Below are 18,526 nucleotides of genomic sequence, written 5' to 3'. Positions count from 1 at the left end.
TCTATGCTGCATATTTCTCGGAGGGTTCACCGGAGATTGAGGCGGGCGTTTATGGAAAATAACAGTTTTCAGTCAACGACTTTAGTCAACGAGCCAGAATTATCTATATAAATAGAGATAACAACAAATAGAGTGGGTAAGTGAATGATACAGCCAGTTAGTGATAAAAACAAAGACAAAAAATCAAGGTAGTACCCCTACCTACCTTTTTAGAAAATTGAATAAAGTTAAAAATGAAAAATTGCAACATTAACGTAAGCAGTTTTGAATAGTCTGTCATTCTGATTCTCTTCTGCGCATGTGTAAATGTATATGCAACAAGGATAGATGGAGGTATACTTCAATTTGCTTTCCCTTTTTATTCGCACAACCTTTGTACTATGCTAACCCCTGCATCTTGCCCACTCCATTTGTTATTATCTCTATGGTTATTCAACTTGATTGAACCACAGTTATCATTGGACAAACAGCATGTATTTTAAAACAGAGTACACAACTACATTCGTAATGAAGATCTGTAAATCGTGTCAAATAAGCCAATCAGAACTGACAATTGAATCGCAATCGTATGTTTATCATGTTTAATCCCTGTTCATCCTTATCCATACGGCATGTTTGTCGTGCTGAAACAACAGTAACGGCAGAGGTGATGTGAATTCCTTGAATGTCACACACGATTCGAGCAATTCCTTTTTGAAATACGATCGCATCGAGACATTTTCATAATGAGAATTTTGAATTTGTTTATTACAACACTAATAGTAGCTACGGGTTGCTTACCGGCGAATTCGATTCAAACATTTACTAAAACCACTCCACTCGTTGTAACAACATGGGATTACTGGAACGCCACAGACAAAGGTACAACCAACGATGAAGAAATTTCTTACTTGAATTTTACGTTACATTAAGACTTACTTATACTTGAATTTTGTGCTTTTTTATTCATTATTCGCTTCTAATTGTTTCAGAATAAAACTTTTCTCCAAATAGTGTAACAGCACTGTGAAATTCGACTTGAAATTTTACGTTTTATGTTTATCTTGACAAATGTAAATATGTTTGTGTTGTTGGTGAATATTAATAATTGGCATTCTAATCATTTATCTTCACATTATTGTAATTCATCGGTTTTAAGTTAGTTTCTACCCTTTTTTTGAAAAATCCCATATGACTCAAAAGTTTAATAAACATCTCTAACAAAGATTTGCTTTGTTGATTTTTGGGCTGCAACGATTATACTGCAATGATAAAATACTTTCAAGTTATATTTATCCTATAATGCAGTATCAATGTAATGCAATGCATCTTAACAAACAATAAACAGGACTTTCCCAGTGTCTTATCTTAAACTCTTATTAGGGGAAATACATCCATGAAATAACCATAATCTTACTTTATTTTCAGCATGGAATATTCTGTACACAAAAAAACGTAGCTCGCTAGATGCTATAGAAATAGCATGCAGTTTGTGCGAGCAGCTTCAATGCCGGACGACAGTTGGATTTGGCGGGAGTCCCGACGAGATGGGTGAGACAACGTTGGACGCAATGATAATGGATGGGTGATTATGATATTTTGGTATAAATATTGATCATTAGCATATTATTCACTGATTTTAGAATGAATGAAAGTCTGAATAAAAAATTCGAAAAAGAGAGAAAATATTTAATAAACGCCTAGCAAAATTATTGTATCAATGATGATGAATGTAAATAAAACTACATCCTTAGTATGTAGTTGAAATGATTCTAATCAAATTCGAATAACACTAGTTAATCCTCCACAGTAATCCTGGGTCTTTTGAGGTATAACCCAAATTTTATCCTTAAATATCTCCAAAATGCAAGAAGGGCTGATGGCCCCACTCTCTAAAAAAAGTTATTGGTAGTAGGGAATCGAAAGCCAAGAGATGACCAAGTCCGGCAGTTTTTTGTTAACTAGTAGAAAGTGCAAATTGATTGTGTGCCCTGAAAGACTCAGGAGTTCCATGGTGTTAGTGTTTTGCAATAGTAAGTAAATTTTATTTGTTCAATTTTTTCGACTATTTTCAAGTGTTTATCAATCAAGGTTTCTTGAGTTACTTACATAAATACGGTGCCATTTATGAAAATATTCTTCGAAATATAAGGTATAGCATATGGAGAGGAAACTGAAGAGCATATTTCCGATAGTCAGGATGCTAATGAAAATTACCTCATATTCGAATGATTATGTAAATATACTTTTTCAAGCCGCGCAAATGAAACTATATTTTTCTGAAATGTCACTGTCTGAACTTAAAAACCTGACAGTATTTCTTCTTGATATTTATTTACTGCTATATTATTTACATGCCGCACTGTTCATTATGTAAATAGTTATTATACTTTAATAAACTACTTTAATATTAATTGCATAAAACCACACTCCCTCTTTTATATCCACATGGTAGCAGAGCGTGGTTTGTGGTTTAAATTTAAAGTAAAAGAATATACGCGCAACCAAGAAGATAAAGTGTTAATTTAACTAAAAATGGAAAGAACTGTGAAATAAGTGATGAAGCGCGAGTATAGATTAAATTCATTTTGAAATAAAACACATGTTTTCGTGGATAAAACAGATAGTGAATCGAGAACACGAATTAAAAGTCAAAGATATTAAGTTAGAAAATCAAACAAGAAATCAAATTCGTCAAGTGTATTTGGAAAAAGCTAAGAAAGTTGTTATTCTGAAAATTTAATATACGAAAATATAAGTATAAGTGAATCGAAAATGGCTAAGCAAGTTAAGATGGAAGATATTATGATACCCATTTTTGACGGGGCAAATTATTCAAGTTGGAAAATCAGAATAATGTTATTACTGGAATACAAAAGGTGTAAAGATTCAGCAGTTAGTAATATCACCAATAAGTTTAAAAATAAAGAAGAAGATTGGATAGAAATGGATTTAAAAGCAAGAACGCTAATAGTCAGCTCAATCTCTGATAAACAATTAAGATACGTTGGTGAATGCAAAACAGCATTAGAAATGATGACAAGATTTGATAAAATGTATACGACATAATCAACAGCACTGGAAATAATGTGCAGAGGAAAAATCGATGATATTAGATTGACAAATTACCAGTCAATAGAAGAATTTTTTGTAGAGTTTGAAAAATTAACAAATGAATTTAAAGCAGCTGGAGGAAAGATAGACGAATCAAAAAAAATGAGATATTTGATCAAAGCTTTGCCACCAAGCTACAGTTATATTGGCGACTTTCTTGATGTAATACCAGAAGAGCAAAGAACCGTTGATTACTTGAAGTCCAAAATAAAGGAGAAGAATTTGAATTCGAACGACACAAACAATAAAAGCAATGTCAGCACATTCGGTGCAAAAACAATAGATAAGTGCTACAACTGTGGTATACCAGGTCATCACAAGAAAGACTGTAAAAAGGGACAACACAACAACAGAGGCAGAGGTTCTCAAGTCAATCAAGGACAGCGAAGTCAACAGCGAGGCTATTACAGAGGTGGAAATCACCGAGGTCGAGGCAGAGGACAAAGTCAATCCAGAGAAGACTATTCCAGCAATCAACAGGGCAACTACTCATCGGAGACTTGGTCAACAGAGGTATGCAAACCAAAAGCAGCGGACTACAACGTCAACAGAGAAAAACTTAGATATTATAAAATGAGGCAGGTAAATCATGTAACAAGTTTCAACGAAAATTATACCGAAATAAGTTGGTTACTAGATAGTGGTTGTACAGACCATATTATAAAAAATGATAAATTCTTTTATGATTATGTGGATTTGAAAATTCCAATTGATGTTAAAATGCCAGATGGAAAAAATTTGAAAGCTACAAAAATTGGAAATATTAAAATTTTTCTAAAAAATTATTATAATCAGGTACAAATTGATTTAAAGAATGTATATTACGTTGAAGGTATAAGACAAAATTTATTAAGTTTTTCTAAGATAACAACATATTATACAATACTAGCTAAAAATGAAAGTGCCAAAATTTATAATGAATCAAGACAGTTAGTAGCTGTTGCAAACAAAGTAGATAATTTATACACTTTGAAAAGTTTTATTTCAAAAGGAAAAAATAATACAACGTATGTAAATTCCATAAAAATTACTGATAAAGAGAAATGGCATAGAGCATTAGGTCATGTAAATTTTCAATATTTAAACAAATTAGTGAAGGAAAAATTAGTTGATGGATTACCGAATAAAATCGAAAACACTGATATGAAATGTGCAAATTGTATAGAGAGCAAAATGCCTAATGTACCATTTGAAAATAACAGAACAAAAACTAGTGAAATCCTAGAACTAATTCATATAGATCTAAATGGTCCACATAGCACGATTGGCTACGGTGGAGAAAAATATTTTTTAACATTTGTAGATGATTATAGCAAATGCACAAGAAGCTTTTGTATTAAAAATAAATCAGAAACAGCGAGTTGTCTAAAAGAATTCGTAAATTTGGTAGAAAATAAATTTAATAAAAAAATAAAGAAATTACGCTGTGATAATGGCAAAGAATACTTAAATCGCGAAATTTATGATTTTGTTAAATCCAAAGGAATTGAATTGTTACCATGTCCACCCTACGTCCATGAATTAAATGGAGTAGCGGAAAGATATAATAGATCTGCAATGGACATAGGTAGATGTCTAATGCGAGAAGCCAAAATACATAGAAGGTATTGGCCAGAAATTATGAAAACAGTAGCATATTTAAAAAATCGTACAATTGCAAATACGGAGGAGAATAAAACTCCCTATGAAATATTTAAAAAGAATAAACCAAATGTAACAAATTTGAAAATTTATGGATGTCGAGTTTTTGTTAGAATTCCGGAAGCTTTAAGAAAAAGTAAATGGGACGACAAAGCACAATTAGGCGTACTAGTAGGATATATTGAAAATGGATATAGAGTTCTAGTAAATAATACAGTAATCAATGCTAGATATATACAAATTGTTGAAGAAAATACTAAAATAATATGTTTGGAAAAACTTGATGAAGAAAGCGATAACGATTCGGAAAATAGCGAATCTAAAACCTCAGATCAGGAAGCGTTTGGAATCAATGAAAATGATTCAAATTAAAACAATCCCTTACTTTCTACTCATCCTCTCGAGGAAAGTAGAAGTAATAGAACTAGAATTAATTCAAATCAAAATGATATTGAAAGTGAAAGTGATGAAAATGCAACAGTAAAAAGAACATCACACAGAAATAAAAGTCCTATAAACAGATACGGAAATCCTGTATCACATTTTATTTATGTTCATTATGTTGATGCAAATGTACCAAATACTTTCGAGGAGGCGTTAAACTCCAGTGATAGTAAAAAATGGAAAATAGCAATGGATTCTGAAATAGATAGTTTAAAGAAAAATAATACATGGAAAATTGTTGAAAGACCAAAAGATAAAAAAGTAATTGATGTCAAATGGGTCTATAAAAGGAAAGATAATAATGTTTATAAAGCAAGATTAGTTGCAAGAGGATTCCAATAAAGGGAATACACTGAAAATGTTTATTCACCAGTGGGTCGAATGCAAACATTGAAAATTTTATTGTCATACAGCTGCAAAAATAATCTATTTATTGAACAAATGGATGTTGAAACAGCCTTTTTAAATGGCGATGTAAAATCAGATGTGTATATAAACGAACCAAAAGGTTACGAAACAGGGGACAATAAAGTTTGTAAATTGCAAAAGGCACTCTATGGTCTAAAAGAAAGTCCAAGAGCTTGGTATGACTGTTTCAATAAGTTTATAGAAAAATTAAATTTTGTAAGAAGTAATTATGATTACTGTTTATATGTGAAAAATATAAGCAAAAATACAAGCAAAGATCCAATATATATATTAGTATTTGTAGATGATCTTTTGATCTGTTGCAAAGATAAAAAAGAAATAAACAAAGTTAAAGCTAGTCTAATGGAAAAATTTGTAATGAAAGATTTAGGAAAGATTAAAAATTATATCGGAATAAATATTGATTATAACAAAGATAAGGGTAAAATGACTTTAAGTCAAGGAACATATTTAATCATTGGCTGTAAAATACAATTTAGAAAATTCTAAGTTATACGATACTCCAATGGAGACAAATCTTAAATTAGAACAAGCAAATGAAATCAATGAAAATATAAAATATAGAAATTTAATCAGCGAATTATTGTATATCAGCACAGGCACAAGGCCAGATATAGCTTTCAGTGTAAACTATTTGAGTCGATATCAAAGTTGTTTCGACCAAACACATTTCAAATATGCAATGAGAATTCTAAAGTATTTGTATAAGACCAAAGGTTTCAAACTAACATATTACAATACTATAAATTGTGAAATATTAGATTGCATGGTAGATTCTGATTACGCAGGAGATAATGTAGATAGAAAATCTACAACGGGTTTTGTAATAAGATTGTATGGAAACTTGATTTTCTGGAAAACTCATAAACAGAGTACAGAAACAAAATGTTCAACTTTTGCAGAATATACTGCTATGTCAGAAGCAACAACAGAAATATTGTTCGTTAGAAATTTGTTAAGCGAAATGTTTAATGTAAAGTTTGATAAACCGATAAAAATATATGAAGGTAATTCAGGCGCAATCGCGATAGCAAAGTTTGGAAATTTTACAAAAAACTCAAAGCACATCGAGGTGCAATATCGTTATATAAATGAAAATTATGAAAATGGAGTAATTGACATTGTAAAAATAGAGTCAAATTCAAATATAGCGGATATGCTAACTAGGAGTCTAGATAAGATAAAATTTATAAAGAATCGAGAAGAACTCAGAGTGATTTAAAAGTTCCAAAGTAATGCTAATTATGTTAGAATCAAGATTATAAATTTAAGGAGGCGTGTTGTAATATATAGACAAATTCATAATCTTGATTAATGGCCAGAATGAAACTTGACGAGCCATCTATTGGCCAGCGATAGTTTTGCGTAGCGAGACGAGCTCGCGCGGGACCGTATGCGCCAAGATTCAATCTAACCCTCTCTACTCCTGGACTCCTTGTTAATAGGACATGCCGCACTGTTCATTATGTAAATAGTTATTATACTTTAATAAACTACTTTAATATTAATTGCATAAAACCACACTCCCTCTTTTACATCCACAACTGCAGATATATATTTTTTTTAACGAAATTCATTTCTTGTTTTTGGAAGTTATAGTGTGAATTCCGATTATTATTGAAAAAGTCTTCATACATTTCATTCTAAAAACGATTGGAACATACAGTAGACACTAGGGAGTATCCATGAACTTTTTCAGATGTTTAAAAAACCTGTAACGTACAGAAAAATAGGACATGACATAAAAGACTAGTGGTTCGACGGAAGCAGTAAAAAACGGGTTCCGTGGAGGATTAAGATATCAACAATTCGAGAAAAGGTTTTACACTTGGAATGTTCAAAACGGTTAAACTATAGTGTTTTTGATCTGATTGTAAAGGTTTTAGGTTCATTTTGCTCATTGATCAGATTCCCACAGATTATGTGGAAAATATTCAAGAAATCTTAATTTATTACTTACATTACAGTAATAATCTGTAAATGTAAGTGTGATGAACGTTTGTCGTACCATATGAACCAAAATCTCTGAATCTATTCTGAAAATACGTTGTAACTACACATAAACAAAGCGCAAAAATATTAGAATCGAATCAAGAGTACCACAGTTCAATGATTTCGAACATTCTAATTAATAAACCTTTCTCAAATCATTGATATCTTTGCTGGTCTTATTCGAGTATGCTCAGAACTATTTTTCTCATATAATAGGAATATTGTTTCATTCATGATCATCATCTTATTACCACAAATAACACTGCTGAAGATTTTTTAAATGATTTTTTTATCTCTTCCTAACTTTCGACGGTGATAGTACAGCCCATTCGTCCGTAAGAGTAAGAGTATAATTGTATTAAATGTAACTTATTCTGACTACTATCAAAGCCTATGCACCATTGATGTGAAAATACCATAGTCAGTGCAATTCTACATGTAGTACTGATTACGAAGGTCAAAAAGAAACTTTGTTTTGTGCAATGATAATGCCAAAGAATGTATTCATGCAATTGAATTACCACTTATTGTAAGTCTTATTCTCGCTAGAAACAAAAAAGTTTTTGTATATTGTTGTTCGGGATTAGATGTAGCATTTTGATGAATGTGGTATTTTAGCATTACTGATATGTAGACCTTGATAATGGTAAAAAAGAGTGAAATTTTCCTCAGACGATACAGATTGAGTATAGTATTCTTTTAAATCAGGAGAATTTGACTCTTAACCTCAGTGTTCCACTTGTCTGCTTCTAGCGTCAAAATGGATGTCGGTGCGGTTGGTGGCCTGCGAAGAATAAAAAATGCTATTTCAGTCGCTCGTAAAGTTCTAGATCATACAGAACATACTTTATTATCAGGTAAACTGGCCACTGACTTTGCAGTCAAAATGGGCTTTATTGAAGAAGACCTACAAACACCTGAGTCTAAGAATATGTGGTTGAAATGGAAGGCCAACAACTGTCAGCCAAACTTTTGGAAGGTTTGTTGGAAAAGCTATTCAGTAACTACAATAATGTGATATTACACAATTTGAGAAAAAGCAGTAATGATACAGCATTTTTCTACTAAACCTGACATCAATACTCAAAAAATTACTTTCATTTTATTTCAGAATGTTTCACCAGATCCTAAGCACTATTGTGGCCCATATAAGTTGACACCAAATGAAATTGGAAGCAGCAGCCAGCCTAAAAAGTCGAATAAAGCTATCGACGAAAGTAACCATGACACTATTGGCATGATTGCAATTGATATCAATGGAAACATTGCTGCTGGTACATCTACAAATGGAGCGAAAAACAAGATTCCTGGGCGCATTGGAGACTCTCCAATTCCAGGGGCTGGTTCTTATGCTGACCAAGAAGTTGGGGCTGCCGCTGGAACAGGAGACGGAGATGTTATGATGCGCTTTCTTCCCAGGTTGGGGACATATATACCTTAAAAGAAAATAATATTCAAAAGGCTCTTGTCACGAAATGGAATATTTGATTAACTCAGTTTTGATATAACAGCTGAGAGTATTTTATAATAGAATTTCTGAAAATTAGAGATTCACGTAATTATATCTCGCGGAGCTGAAGTCAAAGAAAGAAAAAATCGTCCTCGTAGTGTACCTTACTGAAAATGTCCGTGTCTTAAATCATATAATGTTGTGACCGAAATCGACGTGTAATTAATACATGATCTACAGTTGCCTATATGATTTTTGATCTAGTATAGCTGATAATTCGCGTTTTTGTGATTCGTTTTTTACTAGATAAATCATGTAATAAATTAAATGTTGATTTCGGTCATAACATCTTATGGTTTATCACATAAACATTTTCGGCAGGTTACCCATTACATCATATATCTTAACCTTCGGAAATTTAGTGAGAATATTCTATAATCACGCGACTTTGGTGCAAACCAATGACATCTACAAATATGAACGGAATTATATACTTTAGAGTGAAGTATACTTTTTTTACTCAAAATTATTCCAAACCCTGCAAAAAACAACTTAGAAGTTATAGGTTGAAAAATTAAATTGTTTGGATATTGTTCGTTTTCTATGAAATCGCATGATTGTTAAATACTCCCAAGACATTTCAGAAGTTGTTGATGCATGGATGCAGTGGGTATGCTATAACAACCACTTTTTTTCCTTTTGGTCTTAATGAATGTTACTGTAAAGTATCAGTAATCTGTTATAATAAAGGTGGGTGTGAATTGATCAAATCAAAACATTTTATTTTGACACAATAGCTCTTTTCTATATTACTTTTTCAGAGGTGTATATGTCCCTTTGAGAAACGTAGACATGTGTTCTGCAGATGATTCATGTAATATTATTGTTATTGATCAGACGAGAATTCAATACAAGCATTGCTTGTCTTGATGCAATTCATTATATTGATTGATTACTTTATTTAATCATGATAGTTTTAATCTGCGCCTTGGTTTATGAATAACTTCCGTTTTTCAGCTTCCTAGCAGTGGAAGAAATGCGCCGCGGAGCGGCTCCAAGCCATGCTGCTGAGACAGCAGTTCGTCGCATAGCTCAGCATTATCCAAAATTCGTTGGTGGAGTTATTGCTCTTAATAAGGATGGCGCGTACGGAGCCGCCTGCAATGGGATGGAAAAATTTCCATTTTACGCGAGTAATCCTCTTCTCGGTGAACCCACTTTGAATCACGTTCGATGTATTGAGATCTGATTCACTCATGCTCCATGCCTATATTAGCCTTGCAATACTGCTTTTTCTACGGACAAAAAGAAAAATATTGCGATGCATGCAAATAATAGAATGTCACTGAATTCGAATCTTTTGCGATAAATTACTGATTTTCTAATATTCAAAGTGTTTCTATGCAAAGGTTTTTAATATAATTTTCCTAATAACAAGTACTGTAAGAATCTGATAATAATAAAGTTGGTGCACAAATGGCAACGTTTTGTTTCTTGATAAGTATCATGAAATGAGCGAAGGTAGAACAACCGGATTTTACTTGTGAGACGGAAACTAAGGCTCAATCGGAGCTAATTTATCAGCACAATTACCAGAAAGTTGTCATGAACTAAAAAATGCAAAAAAAAGGTAACTGTTTTGATTTTTGCAAAAATTGTGACTGATTCTAGTCAATACTAGACCTACTTATTGTATGTATACGTGTATGTATCTCAATTCTCAGGACATCAGATGCTGTAGTTGCAGGCAAAAAATGTAGTCGTATTTATTTTTATCTTTTAACGATCGGGCTAACGATTTCTCGACCACCCCATGCCTGAATTTTATATTTTTTGCGCACCTTAATTGTATCACCATCACTGATCTCTATGTAGACTGGATAGTGGACTCTTTCTCGTGCTTTCTACGTGCTACAGAGTGGAACCATCAGAAGGCAGGTAAGCTGCGGGGGGGGGGGGGGGGTCAGAGGAAAGGGCAAGCTTGGGGTTTTTGATTAACCAATAAACGCGATTTTTTTTAAAAAGGCCTGTATTTCGGGTTAAAAAATGCCGATAAATAGAATTCCGATAAGAAAAAGGATATTGGCTACGGACGATGGAAATATAATTTCTGACTTTTGAGCTTTATTTATGTATCTCTTTAGCATTAATGGAATTCATTTATTTTAGTAATATATAGGTAGTAAATTTATTAGTATCAGTGATCAAACACATTATAAAACCTTGGAAAGTAAAAAATAAATCGGCACAATAAAATTCGTTACTTACAAATAGGCGACTTGAAACGTTAGTAACAATTTGAAGCAAGCGCAAAAGTGAACCTGTGATTAGTTCGCTTGTGACTTGAACTTTTCCCACCGTACAAGTACTTCACCATTTTTATTAATTCACTAACTTTTTTCTTAGTATTAGGCACTAGGCTTTACCGTTTACCGCACTTTTGTTTTATTTTACCGTCGCCATCGAACAATATTCGCGTGAAGCTGGTTAGTTTTAGATTTGAATTACCCGCTTCGAAACGGACCCGTCAAAATTGCAAATGGCGCTGATTAATTGGGTCCACTGAGGGCACTCCAAGCCCCATCCTATATAACGCAGCGTGACTGTCTTGAAGCCTGTGTTTCTCAATTTGTGCACCAAAGATCGGAGCGCTGCAATCTCCGAGGCCGGTGTATGCGTACTAAGTAGGCCTCTCCCTCACTAGCGCTAGCGGCGAAAATTCACAACATCGGCTTCATTTTCGAGCACGGTTTTACAACCGGAGTGCCCAGACCTGTCTATAAGGCCGTGATATGGTATAAAGACTTATAACTCTGGGTTTTTTTTCGTAACAGTTTGCAGGGTCTGGCCGGGTTTGGGGGTATTAGCAGTTTCGCGTATTACGAACCAAGTAGCTGACCACGTCGGCAAAAGGTGTTCTTCATAACCAATAACTATCGCGGGCAAAACGTTAGAAACGTGCCGTTGTCATCGTGAAACTGAAAATAGTTCTAATCTACCTCAAAATCTTTTAACAGTTTTGAATTAACCTCTTGTGTGATGCCAACTAGCGGAACGTTTCCATTGGTTTGTCCGAAAAGCTGCGCTGTAGCATGCGCTGTAGGACACCTGACTTCTTACACAAACTGTGGTTGTTTGGCGTTTAAAAATCCGAATTGCTTAATTGGTTTCATTTACAATCTCAGAACATAATCCGAATCCAATTGATATAAACTTTACACCGTACTTAATAACTTGCGAAAACTAATGATGGCGCTGTATTTTTATTTATGATGTCCCAAGATGTATTATCGGTGAATTTGTGTTGAGCAACCGTGGTATGATAACCTCCAGATCTACGTAACTAGTCATATGTGCGTGTTTCATAAATAAAGTATCCCATGCTAAATCATCAATAACGTTCCACGTTCACTTAATTAGTGGTTTTTTTTTTTTCACCAAACAAGAAAATATATTCGCTTAACTACTGACATATTATTACATCGGAATGTTATTTTTTTCATCGTGATATGAAGGGAATTCATTTGAACAGATTAAATAAGCTTTCGATTTTTATATTGACCACCTCTCGAAATTCGTTGATTACTTTTTGCGTTTTATTCGAGCAGTTACGTTTCATTTCATTTTTAACATTCAAGCACTTACATTTGATGTGTTTTTTTTCTACTTTCTCCTTGACTACCAGCAATGACTGTAATCGTTGAAACGTTGTAACAGCTTGCAGATGATATTTTGGGTAAAAATTTATTGAAGGTTAAATGCTAGTCATTCATTTATTGGTTCAATTTATTGTAAAACAAATTTGTTGCTTTTGTTATTTATTCGCCTGGTATGCTTAAACAACAAAGATTAGAGAGAAATAATTACAACAAAAGTGAGAGGCAACTTGATTTGTTAGCAATATATTTAGACATTTCTTACATTTCTTTTCCTGTTCATAGTTCTACAAACCATAGAGTTCCTTTAACTGACGAGCTGCAAATCTAATTTCATTTGCAATAGTTCAATCGATCATTTACTTGTTACTTCCGCATTCATTTTACTCAGAAACTACAAATTAAAAAAAGTGTACAAGTTTGATTTTTATTGATTCTTGATTGTTCGATTAATTCAGTCGACTGTCCGCATCTGATGTATTGTTTCATTGTGTCGAAATGATGTGAACGCTACTCCTGTTCAGTGAAGAAGAATATTTATCACCACTATCCTGTAACATCATAACAATTCTTGTAATCTAGTTGACAAAGTAATATGGCCAAAAGATTTTAATCCCACTTGTTACCTAAAGGTTTAGCTGTTATCGACTTTGTATATTTGCAATGTAAGCAGTGCCGTCAAATGAATACATATTATTTACATCTAAAATGACTCTTATTTTAGATTACAAGACGAGAAACGATACATTTCTGAAAACATTTGTTTATTGTCGGTGTTCATCTCACTTGTCGAATAAAGGTATATTGTTTCTTGGCACACACTTTCAAAGCATTTCTTTAATAGGTTTGCTAAAGTTATTGAACGTTGTTTGATCCTCGATTTTCAGGGTTCCAATGGCCTCGGCAACAGTGACTCCAGCTGAAGACGATGAGCTGACTTTACCTCGAGCGTCGATAAATAAAATGATAAAAGAAATCCTACCCCATATACGAGTAGCAAACGAGTCGAGGGAGTTAATATTGAACTGCTGTACTGAGTTCATACATTTATTATCCTCTGAAGCGAACGATATCTGCAACCAACAGCAGAAGAAAACAATTAATGCTGAGCACATATTACAAGCATTGGAAAAGTTGGGGTTTGGAGATTATAGCGCCGAAGCTGAAGCTGTATTGCGAGATTGTAAGGCTGTGGCAGCGAAGCGAAGACGCCAAAGTACAAGGCTCGAAAATCTTGGAATTCCAGAAGAGGAACTTCTTCGACAACAACAGGAGCTCTTCGCAAAAGCACGCGAGGAACAAGCCGTTGCTGAACAACAGCAGTGGCAACAGTTGCAAGCCGTTGCCCAAATGGCTTCTATGCAACAGCCGGATAGTGAGCAGGAAGATTACTCCTAAATTATTACCATTAAAATAGACAATGCAAGTCTAATGAGTAAATTGATTGGTTCCTCTACTTATGAATCGATTTTTCCAATAAAAGTGAACAGCGTAAATGAGAAATTCACTTCTTATTGTCTTAACGGTTTATCTTTGATGATTTATCTATGTAAATTGCGTAAAAAAAAAAAAGAGAAGAAATGAAGAAGAAAATAATTCCGAGTATCCTAGAATACGTTACCACCATTATTTATGAATAAATGTGAATGATGTGATAGAATAAAGAAGTGAACCTAATTATACCTATTTTCTTTGGATAATTTAATCGAACCACACCTTTGAAGTGTTTTTTTTTTTTGTAAACGTTTCTATTGAATATTTATGAAATTTAAAATTTTTTGTTCCTACCTTTGTGAAAGATTACATTCATTCCACTTTGCCAAATTGTTGTTTTCACGGCATTAATCTCCCATATTCAGAAAACAAATGACTTTTCTTTATCGTATCCATAATTTTGGAAGCATAATGGTACCTGTAATTAGTAAATAAAGATATGAGATCAATGTCTATTCTTCACCTTCAGTGTCTGCTATATAACTCGGAGTATCTCAAATTAGTACTAACCAATTTTTTTCAGTCAATACAGTTGAAGTCATGTTGTTACGTGATATACCATGTATTCTCATACGCAATTTTTCTGATATTTTTTCTGCACTATCATGAACGATTGTCTCATCTGAAACAATTGATTAAGTAAAATCACTTCGCCGATTCAAAGTTATTGAAGTCAGGAAACTGTGTACAACACTCATACAAAATGTAGATACGAGTCGTTTCTGCTTTCATCTGAATTGGATTTTTACCTTCGTTTGTAATTTCTGGTATAACGAATAAATTTAGTAGTCCATCAACGACGGATGAAGCCATATTTAATCCACTGTGTGTCAGCAGTCTAGAGTTTATAAATACTTTGTTATAAAAGTCCTGGAAATTGAGAACTAAGGTTTATTATGTGTGAGAAATGTTTTTGGAAATGATATTTTTCTGATAAGATATAATCCTCTAGTTCCTGGAAATACAAGCTCTAATTTGAGAGGTTTTATCTAAAAAAAAATCCGTTACTACTTGTTACTAAATCTATCTTACTTTCATCATGTTCATAGAATCAGGCATGAAATCCTGTAACTCAGCTTTATTGTGCAGAAAGAGGATGTGTGGATAATATTCGACAAAGTCTTGATCCATAGCAGACGCCGAAGAAGGTTTCAGCATTTCGGCAGTTTGAATGAATCTGAAGTATAGCGAACAAAGCAAACCAGTAAAATAAAGTACTTAATTAATTTGGATCAGATAAATTCAGCTGTTAGAAAGTAGATACCTGATTAAATTGGGATCTACAAACCAGTCCTGAATGAATATTACAATGTGACAAACAGACAGCAGAAACGATGTTAACTGTAAGGATTGCAGTTCCACGTTATTTTCTATGTTTGCAAAATCGTTGTTATTTTTCTTTTGCTCGTATAATCCAGAGTGATCAATTGCCACCCCAGATAATATAGGCTGAGTGTCCAAGTAGATAACTCGGTTTTTAGTCACATAGAAATCTACGCCAGACGTACAATTCGAGCCACTTTCGTGATGCGACAACGTTTGTGTTGGAAAAACATCAGACCTGAAAATAAGTAGTACGTGATTAATCAATGAGAAGCAAACGTTCTATGCATTATAATCTTGTTCATTAATGTCTGTATATTGAAATGGTAAGAAGCAATCGATCTCTACAAAGTCTTCTCTCAGTAACAAAAACTCATTAAACGTGTTCTACGTTACATGTAATTGGCGGTCAACAATGACATTATTGTCGACTTTCCTACTCCTCTGGTTCCGACACATCCAACAACCAGAAAATCCTGTTGATCGTATAAAAAATCCAAAGGACTTTCCAAAAGTTGCATTCCTTCATCCATGAACTTAACGGTGTGTGTCATTTCAAGACGGGTGGAAAGTGCCGGCCGAGCTGAAGAAATTGTATCAACTAATGAATAAACCGTTTTATGGGAGTATAAACGAGATGGCTGAAAAAGTGAGTGAATTTTGGGAATTTATACTTCAACAACAAATTATTCAGTTTATTGGCCTTTGTTTTATTCGAAAGTATGTAGATGGCGCTTCATTTGCATCTTTTTTTATTAGAATCAATCGATGGAAAGTATTGTTATTGACAATAACGTCAACTATTTCGCATGGTGACTTGGTTTGCAGTGTTCACAATTATCTCAACAAACGGCTCCACTAATTTACCTCAATATTGAAGACAGTATTCTTAGATAGTTGATCTTTCTTTTGGTTGAATGCGGTTTGCAAATTTGAAATAAATAAACCGAGCCGTATGAGATGGAGGTATCATGGTCACGGTCAAACATGTCACCAAACGATACCATTGATATTATTATCAATAACAATGCTTTCTATTGATTGATTCTAATAAAAAAAATATATCAATGAAGCTTACTTTACATACTGTTAAAAAGAGCAATTGACGATTGCATGAATAACGAATTAAATTGTTTTCTGAGACAAGAACAAAATGAAAAAAACCGACGAAATAAGGCAAAAAATAAATTGCTTAAAAATAATATATCAATACGCAACTGCTCTCTTGTTGAAGTCAGCTACTAACTGTTTTTACAGTAATGAGTGTTGTCTCAGTAACCGTATAAATCGATTCGTAAAAAGAATATTGATCGTGTAGTACAGGGTGTTTAAGGGATGCGAGTGTAACTTTGGTACAATACTAAATTATAATATAATAATAAAACAAACCCTAATCAGATTTAGTTGAATAATTGGTTGTCAAAATATAAATTTTCAAAATTAACCCATTTTTTTTAGCCATACTGATATTTACACATGCGGAAATTGATTCTGAGACAGCCAATTTTTCTCTCCAGCCAGTTATGTTGGTTGTCTCTAAATCAATTTCTGCATGTCAACCTGCTTAGGCGGTACGTTTTTGATGATTAAACAAATACTCACTATCTGGCAATTTAGATGAAGTATTAGATTCAGTATCTTTTCTAAAATAAATACAAGTTAGTAATATCTTTGTACAGATTTAATTTTATAATTGCCAAATTCCTTGCAAGAATTAATTACACATACTTGCTGCCATTTCGTTGACTCGGAGACACTGCACGGCTTTCTCCTTCTCGGGTTTTTAATATAAATGTTGGACGATCGATAACTTTGATCAGTGCCCTATTTTCACCGTCCTTATTATCCATATCTTTTGAAGCAGAAAGTGTTTTACGGGAACTCATGTTTGCAATAAGTTTTTAAATGCCAATCTCACCACGGTTTCACCTGATTGCAAAACGTGAGGATGATAAGGCTGAAAAGAAATTAGCATCAAATTTGTTATTCGAAGAGACTATTTGATTGGTTAGGTTAAAAAATATTTGTACAACCACCTGTACAATTAGTCATATGGGCATGTGATAGCTATTTGTACGGCTTCAGGTAAATATTATGAATTTAATTGATTTCATTACATGAATATCAATCAATCAATCAGTCAATATTTAATAATGTCCATGACAGTATTGGACAATTTTGAATTACCTGTCTCAAACAAGTTCAATAAAATATAGTCACACCGCTGTTACGAAAATTAATATGTAATTTCTCTATGAAACTTTTCTACCAATATCTACGTGTATATATAATCTCAGGCTGTTTTTGATAAATATTCTCGGTCCGATTAATAATTTAAATATTTCGTTACTATAACTTACAATTACGGCAGACTAAATTCTGGAGCGCTTTGACGAGTTGATTTTTATACATAGGTTGACATTTACGACAGTGTTTAATGTTTTGAGGTTATACTAATTTTCCCCTCTTGTTAATAATCTTGCTTTTCTCCTTTTGAAAAGCAAACTTTTGCTCGCTATATAACCTATACACGAATTACTTGTTAAAAATTAAATACTGTAATTAGCAATTCTCACAATTTTACACGTATTTTGACATGTGAAATGTGAAACCCATAGAAATATTACAACAATAGCACGGAGACACTAAACCGTAAATAATAGACAGAGTAGAGACAAGAAAAGCCAGCCGAATATGTAATTTGGGATTAAAAAGAGAAAGAAGATGGTATATTGCTTTTTGTGTCTGTCTAACCAATTACCATGCACAATTGTTTCGAGGCCCGAAGAACGGCTGTTAATATGTTTTATACATTATTAAATCAAAGAGCAAAATATTATAATTGTTGTTATATACATATAATGATTTATTACAAATTTGCGGACATTGTTGCAGCGTTGTCGCAGTAACAATATCAAGCTGCGTTCACAAATATCGCTCAAGTAGGGTTTATTGGGTTTTTTGAACACGTAGTGGGTATGCTGGAAATACAAGTTGATGCTAG

The 18,526-nt window shown here is 33.2% G+C and overlaps 3 protein-coding genes across 8 annotated transcripts; 2 read left to right on the top strand and 1 right to left on the bottom strand.

The window, feature by feature from the left end:
* The first annotated feature begins 575 nt into the window (after positions 1-575).
* Positions 576-10,532, top strand: LOC124213206 (N(4)-(Beta-N-acetylglucosaminyl)-L-asparaginase). Its single transcript, XM_046614253.2, has 5 exons — positions 576-861; positions 1,408-1,564; positions 8,353-8,578; positions 8,711-9,018; positions 10,067-10,532. The coding sequence occupies exons 1-5, from the start codon at positions 726-728 to the stop codon at positions 10,296-10,298; spliced, it is 1,059 nt and encodes a 352-aa protein (XP_046470209.1). The 5' UTR covers positions 576-725; the 3' UTR covers positions 10,299-10,532.
* A 1,558-nt stretch (positions 10,533-12,090) lies between these two features.
* Positions 12,091-14,391, top strand: NC2beta (negative cofactor 2beta). The gene is made up of 2 exons (XM_046614258.2): positions 12,091-12,402; positions 13,593-14,391. Coding segments are annotated over exons 1-2 (513 nt in total). The 5' UTR covers positions 12,091-12,400; the 3' UTR covers positions 14,104-14,391.
* Positions 12,925-18,405, bottom strand: LOC124213204 (nonsense-mediated mRNA decay factor SMG9). Of its 6 annotated transcripts, XM_046614247.2 has the most exons (11): positions 18,284-18,335; positions 17,883-18,046; positions 17,251-17,479; positions 17,125-17,165; positions 15,919-16,105; positions 15,464-15,760; positions 15,232-15,376; positions 14,949-15,069; positions 14,710-14,821; positions 14,494-14,617; positions 12,925-13,778 (listed from the first exon to the last, which is right to left on the bottom strand). In XM_046614247.2, exons 3-10 carry the CDS (start codon positions 17,406-17,408, stop codon positions 14,539-14,541), a joined length of 1,140 nt encoding a protein of 379 aa, XP_046470203.1. In that variant the 5' UTR covers positions 17,409-17,479; positions 17,883-18,046; positions 18,284-18,335; the 3' UTR covers positions 12,925-13,778; positions 14,494-14,538. The 6 variants fall into 6 exon arrangements, with proteins under 6 accessions (XP_046470203.1, XP_046470206.1, XP_046470204.1 ...); XM_046614250.2 differs by lacking the exon at positions 17,883-18,046 and having other exon boundaries at positions 18,284-18,405; XM_046614248.2 differs by lacking the exons at positions 17,883-18,046; positions 18,284-18,335 and adding an exon at positions 18,099-18,248.
* Between the last annotated feature and the right edge of the window lie 121 nt (positions 18,406-18,526).

The sequence above is a fragment of the Neodiprion pinetum genome, chromosome 2 (assembly GCF_021155775.2).
Source record: "Neodiprion pinetum isolate iyNeoPine1 chromosome 2, iyNeoPine1.2, whole genome shotgun sequence".
In the NCBI taxonomy this organism is placed as follows: Eukaryota; Metazoa; Arthropoda; class Insecta; order Hymenoptera; family Diprionidae; genus Neodiprion; species Neodiprion pinetum.
Note: the sequence above shows the minus strand (reverse complement) of the source record. Positions and strands in the feature narration are given on the sequence as shown.